Source organism: Takifugu rubripes, chromosome 11 (genome assembly GCF_901000725.2).
Source record: "Takifugu rubripes chromosome 11, fTakRub1.2, whole genome shotgun sequence".
Taxonomy (NCBI): Eukaryota; Metazoa; Chordata; class Actinopteri; order Tetraodontiformes; family Tetraodontidae; genus Takifugu; species Takifugu rubripes.
The window spans coordinates 7649923-7659941 of NC_042295.1; the positions used below are offsets into that span (position 1 = coordinate 7649923).

At 42.9% G+C, this 10019-nt stretch overlaps 1 protein-coding gene across 1 annotated transcript; it reads right to left on the reverse strand.

Annotated features, from left to right (window-relative positions):
• Positions 1-3113: 3113 nt before the first annotated feature.
• LOC115251474 (LIM domain kinase 1-like) lies at positions 3114-9438 on the reverse strand. Its single transcript, XM_029843853.1, has 15 exons — positions 9320-9438; positions 8045-8262; positions 7353-7462; positions 6711-6926; positions 6420-6525; positions 6014-6225; positions 5497-5659; positions 5143-5229; positions 4905-5036; positions 4771-4830; positions 4596-4661; positions 4349-4517; positions 4213-4268; positions 3733-3890; positions 3114-3633 (listed from the first exon to the last, which is right to left on the reverse strand). Exons 1-15 carry the CDS (start codon positions 9375-9377, stop codon positions 3495-3497), a joined length of 1950 nt encoding a protein of 649 aa, XP_029699713.1. The 5' UTR covers positions 9378-9438; the 3' UTR covers positions 3114-3494.
• Positions 9439-10019: the final 581 nt, after the last annotated feature.

The following is a 10019-nucleotide window of genomic DNA, read 5'->3' on the forward strand; positions in this document are numbered from 1 at the left end:
ACACTGATTACCTTTCTGAAACGCGGAGTTTTCCGCCATATTTCCATGACTCGGTGTCATTAAACACAGTGAGCTTTCTAGAAACTTCTTACTTTCAGCATCTTCCATGACTTCCTGAGTTTTCTCTTTTCTGCTTTTGTCCGCATTTTATCCTAAAAAAAATCAAAACAAGCACACGGGTATGTAAGAAGAATGTGATTTCTGCTGTGACTGCTGAAGAGAGCTGCTGCCTAAACTGAGAGAAGCATGGGACAGAAAGGCCATTACATATCTAAAATACGATCATTTAATCATCCCCACCCCAGGGGAAAGTGAGGCTGGTCTCATCTGCAGCAGAAGCAGATCTCAACCTTCACCTGTATCCTCCACCCTTCGGCCTTGACATGTACATCATGACATGTAGATTTCCTTTCTGAGGGAGCACATTTCAGCTGGAAATGATTTATGTATGAACGGTATGGCTTGGATTCAAATTTACATTTATTCTTTTGTCTGTTCTTTTGTTATTATGGGACAGTGTTTGTCATACAAGGTGGTGAGACATAAATTCCTCATATGCTTTACTTGGATTCTAATCTACATGTTCTAAATAAACATCTGTCCGTCAAATGCATTGAAGCATGCAGGCACAGATTTGCACAGATGATGTCACATTTAATGTCTTCACAGAATCAGTTAATTTACTTCGGTGTGAACCTAGAAATGTTAAACATTGTTATAGCAATGCCTGTTTGAGTTAAGACAGGAAGAAGTTTGATGAATGAGGAACCAAATTAGATAAACTACCTCTTCAGCTACACTTCTCAAGTGTGATCCGGGTGGACTTACATAGTTGTCATTGTTGGACAAGCCAGGGTACTGCTGTTGATGGCGAAGTCTCTCCTTCGCGGTTGCCTGATAGTATTTTTTCTGTTCTTTTCTACTGAGAGATTTACACTGTGTACACGACAGTTCAGCATCAACAGGAAGCAATTGCATTAAAGACATTTCTAGGACGATCAACAGGAGTATCGACAACTATACTGACTTAAAAACTAAACACTCACGACTGAACCCAAGAAAGCATTGACAGCCCCACTGCTCTTCCATATGATGGCAGGTCTCACGGTGGCCTGCGCTCCTTCAAACAGCATGAAAGCATTCAGAGGTTAGCATTCATATGTATAGTGCATTATATAGTGTATTTTTGTGTGTGTTTCTGTGCTCTGTGCCTCTCCTCTCCTCTCCTCTCCTCTCCTCTCCTCTCCTCTCCTCTCCTCTCCTCTCCTCTCCTCTCCTCTCCTCTCCTCTCCTCTCCCCCTCCTTCTCCTCCCCTCTCCCTCTCCTCTCCTCTCCTCTCCTCTCCTCTCCTCTCCCTCTCCCTCTCCCTCTCCCTCTCCTTCTCCTTCTCCTTCTCCTTCTCCTTCTCCTTCTCCTCCCCTCTCCCTCTCCCTCTCCTCTCCTCTCCTCTCCTCTCCTCTCTCTCTACCCTGCCGGCCATCAGCAGGAGGGTCCCCCTGCATGAGCCTGGTCCTGCTCAAGGTTTCTTCCTGTTAAAGGGGAGTTTTTCCTTGCCACTGTTGCTTGTCTGGGCTTAGGCCCTGGGATTCTGGAAAGCGCCTTGAAACAATTTTGATTGTATTAGACGCTATATAAATAAAGATTGATTTGATTTGATTTGATATGAGTTACTGCAGCAGTAAAATGGTAATGTGGAATGTTGACTTGTGTGTTGCTGACAGTGCTTACCGATCTGCTTGAAAATGTTTTTCTGGGACCAGGGTAACAGGGAGCATCATGGCTGCAGCATCATTGTACTGAAAATGACCAAACAGAAACACAACAGGTTACTTGTTAATGTTACTCTACTTTCTTTCAACATCAGTTTAGAAAAGTACTTTAAACATCAAAACTCATCTTACATCAGGTATTTCAATACCTTTGCCTAAACAGTATGGGTGTGAATGATGGTGTTAATAAATGACACTACCGGTATATTTGTCTTGTAGTCTACTGTCTACAGCAGTACGTCCATTATTAGTGTTAGGAATCCTGAGTGTCTCCCCCCCATCTGTGTCTTGTCTGTTTCCCTTGTTTGTCTGTTTCCAGGCTGGGTGGAGCGGCTTCCAGACTCTCCCCCGTTGGGCGATCAAAGCACACCTGAGACTGATCTCCAGTCAATCATCCCCACCTGCCGTTCTCCTTAAAAGCCTGATCAACTCTCCACTCTTCACTGTTTTGTTGTTAACCCCCTGTGGTACAGCCTGGCTCCTAAAACTCCTTATGCAGCTTGCCTTTTGGATGCCTGTTCGTGCCGCCCAGCCTGCTCCAGCTTAACTGTGTTTGTCTGCTTCCTGCACCCTTTGGCTTTGTTCAGAACCTGGTCTTCAGTAAACTTGATTTCAACCTCACCCAATCGTGTGTGTGTCTGCATTTGGGGCCTTGATTCCTGTCTGCAGTGCCTAACAATTGGTGTGCTGATCAATAAGAGAATCAATGACATCTCTGACATCTTACTCCATTCATGTAGTTGATGGTGTCTAGGATAGAAGAGGCTGTTTACACACTGGGGGTTCTGATCAGTCGTATCAGAAGCTGCTCCCTGAAGAACGTTCTATCCTCCCATCTGAACTGTCGGTAGGTCAGTGAATGTGGAAGGAGACACCGCTGGTATCAGCTTACACACTGGCCTGTGGATTTGCTTCATGTAACATTTCTGAAAAAACACTAACAAGTGCTTGGAAAAAGTGAACGAAGATATCGTCCTATAAAGGGGCTTGTTCAGCTTCTAAAGAACTACAGGGTAACCAGTTGTAAATTATATATAGGCAGCAGTAGCACAAGGTAAAACAGAGTAGAAGAGCGGCTTTATGTTCAAAGACCCGTGGTCTTTGGTCCATTAAAGATCAACGGTCAAAGCTACTCCAGAATTCTGAACATCATCAAAATTCAATCATTTGTTCCCTGTCCCAACATTTAAGTAAAATCCATTTATAACTTCTTGAGTTCTTTGACAAAAAATGGATTAATTGAGCCAAGCTGCCCCTACAGAGCCTGGATCTGAGAACATATTGGACACAGGTATAAACTTGCTAATCAACTGTTGCAATATAACTGAAGAGCGATTTCATTTTTATGTTATAAAGTTCAATTATTTCAAATGTCCAACTGTTTTCTATATACATTTTTTTTTGAAGAGGGCAAGATGAAAAACAGAACTGGAAAAATCAAGATGGATAGGTTGAAGATGTGACACATACATACTGGTTATTTAAAGTCATGAAATCTTATAATTATGTAGAGCTCCACTATTGACAGGAAACTCAATTTTGAAGGATCAGGCCAAATTTGCGCTCAGTGAACTAATATGGAAACTCCACATCTCCTAAACTGGCAAAAAGTCTGGAGTAACTATATTATCTATTGACTTATAAACACGTCAGGAAGTTCCCTAATATTTGTCTAAGATCGCGTATATTAATTTTTAGGTGCAGCAAAATAAAACTAATTTATGTTTATTTTTTTGAGTGCAAGTTGTTATGTTTCTTCCAGAAGTCCTTTTGCAGCTGGTCTAGCTCAGACACCAGGGCGAGATCCATTTCCAGATGCATCTTCAGGTTCTCCAGCCACTCCCTCAGGGTAGAAAAATACGGACTAAAGGTTGAGAAAGCAAGAAGGATCAGCATTAAAAAAAACATGAAAGTTGTTGACACTTCTTCTATGAAGAAGATTTATTCACGAGAGACATCTGACCGTTTGTCTGCATCAAGGTCGCAGCACAGAGCAGCAATAGGGAAGAAGGCAGGGGGAGAGTCTGGGGGACAATAATGTTCCAAGAAGCCTGACACATCCAGCCCGTAGTCCATCGCCCTGGGGAGGTAGTCTGGGTCTGCGTTAACCCTGCCAATAATCTGGTAACAGCGAGATCAACGAGGAGAAAAGAGTCAATACAATTAAAAATATTACAAAGAAAAACACTCATTTACAGCTTATAGTTAGAGAAACTGCTATATGTGAGGCCCTGCCTGCACATCTTCATCCTTCAATCATCTTGAAAGCTACCAGAGCAGCTTATCTTATTTCCTTTACATTAAAATCATTCAGCCAGCCTAAAGTGCAGGTCAGCTTTCCAATAAACTTCTTAGAGGTGACACTAACTTTCAGCCTAACAAATGTGAACCAACTATGGCTCTATCAAATAAGACTTTATGTGGAGGCAGTTGAGGTTCTTACTTCACAGAGCACAATACCAAAGGAGAAGATGTCCACTCTCTCATCATAGATCTTCCCTATGAGGGGAAAAAAGTTAGTTAGTTGAGTTTTCTTTCCATACTTTGCACAACTAACCACAGAATATCTGTAGAATCACCATTGATCATTTCTGGAGCCATCCAGTAGGGGTTCCCCACCACAGTGTATCTCTTCCTTCGATCATGCTTCTTTAGACCAGACACTGTACCCAGGGACAACATGTCTTCATGCGCGTCCTGAGCCATGAATCGCGACAGCCCAAAATCTGCCACCACCACCGTGTTGTCCTTCATAAAGAAAATAAGGATGATGGTGTCTGAAGAGTGGGATGAAGCATGTTACATACAGATCATCCAGGTTCATACCTCTTGTACAAGACAGTTGAATGAGTTCAGGTCTCTGTGGATTATGTTCATGGAATGTAGATATGCCTGAATAAAGATAGATGAGAAAAACGGAGATAAAATACAAAATATCTTTGGTTAATTTTGCAATTGAAGAAATATGACTGTGATTCAATGACGATCACACTGAACGCACCATCCCAGCAGCTATGTCAGTGGCAAAACTGACCCTCAAGTTCCAGGGAAAGTTGCTGTCCTGCGAAAAGAAACCATGATAATTTAATTAATAGCTTTATTTCGATAATTAAACATTGGTAGGTCTATACTCACCATTTTCTTGATGATTTCCCCTAAAGTGCCGCCCTTTATGTATTCTGTGATGAAGTTGAGTCTCTTGTCCTTGTAGAGAACCCCGATGAACTTGAGCAGGTTGGGATGATCAAGGCAACGCAACACCTTCACCTGAGGAGACGAAGAAACTTCCACTGTGATGCCAAACTACCAGCTGCATCCTTCTAGTAATACCAAAGGCTCAGAAGAGATGTGACACAGTAACACTCATACTAACCTCCTTCTGGAATGCCTTTTGTGTCTCTTCATCAAAACGAATCAGTTCTTTCATGACCATCACCTCCCCTGTCTCTCTGTGGGTCACCTGTTACAATAGTTACATGTGAGTAAACTCGGAGTTTTTCTTGGAGATTGACCCACTTTCTGACAATTACAATAAAGTGGACACGGGAGCTCCAATATTCACTCTATGTATGTTGGAATCACAGAAACTCAATGTTAACCACAACATGTGTGGACAAACTTGACCATCAGACACGAAGTGTTTTCGCTTTGGCCGCCACCATGTGGACGATGTAGGTATGACACATTCTGCCTGCTCAGACTGATTCCCAAACACGCTGTGTCTGACCTTGATGGCCTGCCCGAAGCAGCCCCTTCCCAGCACCTCTCCGTGGATGAGGTCGGACGGCCGGAAGATGCGGTGCGTCCTCTTGGACACCGCACGCAGTGATTCTGATCGACTTATGTTCTTCTGATTGGAGCTTGGTGACTTGTCAATGCTGTAGCTGTGACTGGAGGATTACAGGCAAAGATTCCAGTGAACGGAGACAAGAAAAAGGAAAAACATAATGAGCATCCAACTATGGAGTGGGTGTTAGTACACTAGATTATTGTTTGCTGCTGCAACATTTTCAAAGTATTTTGTTAACTCCATGTTTGTTGCATCATCTCTTAGAGCTGCCTGAGTTTTTGTGCACTGCTGTGAGTACATTATATGTAGTTGGGCTGGTTTTCTGTTGCTCATTGCTCTACCTAATAGCATAGATGTTCTGCACATAGAGTGAACCTGAGCCACTAGACTAGTTTGATTAATAAATGACTAGACCAGTACCAGCAGTGCTAAAAGGTTTCTGGCAGCTTCTTACGCTTTGATGCAGGTCCGTAGGCTGCTGATGTCGGGGTTGGGGGGCTGCGTGATTGGGAGCGAGGGCCTCGGGCTTCTTGACAGTGGGGGGGACAGACGACCATCCATCTGATGGGCAGCCCTGGAGGAGCCTCCCTCCTGTCCCTGTCCGTGGGGGTCATGTTCGATGGTGAGCTGCAGCAGCTGACTAGTTTCCTGGATCAGCAAATCAATCTGGGGATGTGACAGGATGAAGTGATGAAGTTGTTGCTCAAGTAAAATTCTGAGTTTTTGATTTATCTACAGAAAGATTATACAAAAATGGGGTTAAAAAGCTTCTTCCACTGTTGTAGTTGAGTGTTGAGTGATTCATTTTACAGCATGGCAGTGTGTCCCAGCAACAGTAATGTGGCCAGGGTGCTGATTACCTCTTCCAAAGGAACGTTGTGAATGGGTGTCCCATTGATCTCCAGAATTCTGTCTCCAACATGAATGGAGTTTTTCACATTAGGACTGATGCAGTCTGCATCAACCCTGGATTAAAAAAGAAAACAGCAAATACTCTTTAAATATATTTCGGCACAGATACAGTCTTTCTCAGAGCTGAGATCAGATAAATCTTATATCTATAACAGACTTCTGCTTTGTGCTTCCTCTCTTGGTTTCTCCTTTTTGTGCAATGGCAGTAAAGCAGCAAATACACACAACGTTGGACTTACTGGGAGACTCGGAGAGTATGTCCTTTCTCCTGACCGAAGCCATCGGGCGGGCTGATCGGCTGGTCAACGACCACAGAGAACCCTCGGCCCTTGTGTTCGTTGGTGCCATCATCTGAGCCAGGAATGGACACGAGCGTGACGGTATGCGGGATCCGTGAGGACGGTGAGTTGGGCAGAGACTCCGGTGTGAGGACGGTCTGGTAGTAACAGTGACCACTGATGAAGGGGACCAAAAAGAGAGCACAGAGGTTCGAGAAATGAAAACCAATTTCCTGACTCGATTTCTTGCCTCTCGTGACCTGAATTCTGTGCTACTTTTATACATCTCTGGTTTACAGTACACACTATGAGACTTCTGGCAGTTACGAGACAGTGTTTTCCTTTTTGCTCTATGTATTAGACCTGCAATCTGCAAACTCAGAGCTGTCATCAACCACTCACAAGCTTAGCATAACTGTACTCTAGTATCCTGTATTTATCAGGCTATTCATTTTCAAAAACATCAAACCTTTTAGAGCGTTGCTTACTGTCATTTTACTCTGAGATGCCGTGATAAAAAATCTCTCAGGCTCAAAATAAATTACACAGATTCATGTTTTTTTTTAAAAAGGAAAAACCTGAGATTCTGATCTGATCCCTCACCAGTAGAGTTTTGACTTTTCCATCAGAGCGTATGTGTCTCTGTCACCGATGAACGTCTGACAGTTCAGACAGGTGAAACATTCTGGGTGATACCTCTGTTCTCCTGCTATCTGTGAGAGGCAAAGAGGAAGAAATCAAAGGTACAGATTTCCCAGCATTGATTTAAATGGAGCAACAGGCAACATGAGGCTCCAGTAACAGTTCAGAGTTGGCCAGAAGCAAAAAAAGAACTTTGGGGAACACCTTTACTTATCTCTCAAAGTATTACTTATCACCGTCTGCCTGGACACATCCAGTCCTTTCTGTAAAATATTTTTTTCTGCTTATGTTTTGTTTTTGTTTTTCATTGTCAGAACCAACATCATTACATATTTACAATACAGCTTCAACATTTTTTTTAGACAAATTCCATCAGCGTTGGTAACATAGTCTGTGTGAAGAAGCAGCAGGGCAGCCAAAAGGCGTCACCTATAGGCCGATAACGGTACTGCAGAGACAAGGAGACACTTTTGTTCCTGCTTAATTCCTAGATCCTATGATGGTGCAATTGCATTTTTGATTTTCATGTATCCAAATCTATTTGCTGAAACATTATGGGTGTGAATGATGGCATAAATAAATGACAACACATCAGTCTTTGCAGTGTGTGTTGTGTAATGTGTTGATCAATTATAGACTCAAGGACATCTCACCTGTCCCTGCTTCCATGCATGTAGTTGATGGTATCCAGGATAGAAGAGGCTTTCTACACATTGGAGGTTGTGATCACTTGTGTCAGAAGCTGCTCCCAGGTGGAGAAACTTATATCCTCCTGTCTGAACAGTCTGTAGGTCAGTGAATGTGGAAGGAGATGCTGACCTGCTGGAGTCAGCTGACATACTGGTGTTTGTAATTTCTCTGTTCATCCTTCCTGCAATAATAATAACAGTGACCCAATGTTACCCAGATGAAGTAGTCATTTAAACCCTTTGATTTTGACTTAAAAAATTGTTGTAAACTCTTGTTCTTCTACTGAGCTTCTCTCAGCTGCTCTCAGGTTTAAGCAGGTCAATGAATTTACATTTTTAGCAGCTTTAAATTTGGATATTAAGACGTTTCTGCCCCACCCACCCCCTCAATACGAAACAACAGGAGACCTGTAAAACCCTTTGTCTGATTTCACCCCCTAGACTCCATATAGGGAGCTCAGTGTAACCCTTTTGTGGATGGGAGCTCAGCCTGTATTGGACATCTGAGAGGTGGAGGGTTCTTGGTTCAAGTCCTTAGGTTGCAGACATTTGGAAAGTTGTGCTGGTAGGGCACCTTATGAGCACTGCTGAGGTACACCTGAGCAAGGTACCAGGTCCCCATGCTCAGGGCACTGCGGTGAGCTGCTGACTCATCCGGAGGTATACCCCGTGCCTCGAACGAACACAGCTGGGACAGGCTCCAGCAACCCCTAAGGAGTTCATTCACATCAGCTCCCTTTGTAGTTGGTAGAGGGTGATGAGTTCAGGCTCAGCCTGTTAAACCCAGTGTCATGTTTTTGGTCGGGTTAGGATTCAAAAAGACTTTCAATGGTTTTGCCATTTGAGGTTTTCAACTAATTTATATTCAGCACGGACAAAGCTGTTGGACTTTTTTCTTTACATGCGGAATTTGAACTTGAGTTTGATGTAATACTTCACATAAGTATTTACCATAATTTCCTAATGTTTTCACTATTAGATTAGTATTTCTGAACTACTGAGGGTGATTAATCTTGCAGTGTTCTTTTTCATTCATTAGAATTTAGAGTTGCTTCACCCTGCCTTTTGCTCCAGTTGTCCAAGCTGCTGCTGATTGTCTCGTTGTCTCCTCACATGGTTGAAAGCTAAAAATGCATCTTTTTTTCATACGTAAACTATCATTGTTTGATCTTTGAGCCCCTTTCATTTTATAAAGATCAAAGAACCATTTAAATAATTGAAATCAGGCATTCCACTCACCTCCATGGCAACAGGTGTGTAAATTCAAGCAACCAGCCATGCGGACTGCTTTTAACATTTGTGAGAGAACAGGTCGCGCTCAGCAGCTTCTAGCATGGTACCATGGTGCTATAACAAAGTGGGAGAAATTGGGAAGAACAGCATCTACGCAGAAAGAGAGAGTTTCATGGGACATGCGCGGCCGAGCAGCTGCATCCAAGCCTCACATCAAAAAGTGCAACGCAAAGTGCCGGATGCAGTGGTGTAAACCCACCACCACTGAGATAAAAGGTGTGGGGTTGTTTGTCAGGAGCTGGGCTCAGCCCCATAGTTCCATTAAAAGGAACTCTGAATTTTAGGAATAGCTCCTTAATTTTAAAAGAAAAAAATGACCACAAGAGTACTGCAGTGACAACTGTCAAAATAATTTCACCCTGACACTCTAGTTCAGTTTACTTAGCTTGACTACATTAAGTTCCAGAGCGACTCAGCAGTGCACAAAGTATGGTCCATTAAGACACAGATGAGGGGATTTGGAGTGGAAGAACTTGACTATCCAAGAGACCTTATCTCGACCCGATAGAACATCTATGGGATGAATTAGTGCAGAAAACCTGTAAACCATCATCAATGTCTCCCCCGTTGTTTGGTTACTCTGTCCTTCATTGCACTTCTCATTAAGAAAGACTTAAATTTTACTTGATGATCCTCTTTTCCCATC

Coding starts and splice junctions, on each gene's coding strand:
- LOC115251474 (XM_029843853.1), bottom strand. CDS start 9,377: ATGTTAAAAGCAGTCCGCATGGCTGGTTGCTTGAATTTACACACCTGT. Junction 7,463..8,044: donor ATGCATGGAAGCAGGGACAG/GTGAGATGTCCT, acceptor TGCCTCTCACAG/ATAGCAGGAGAACAGAGGTA. Junction 6,226..6,419: donor ACAACGTTCCTTTGGAAGAG/GTAATCAGCACC, acceptor TCACATCCCCAG/ATTGATTTGCTGATCCAGGA.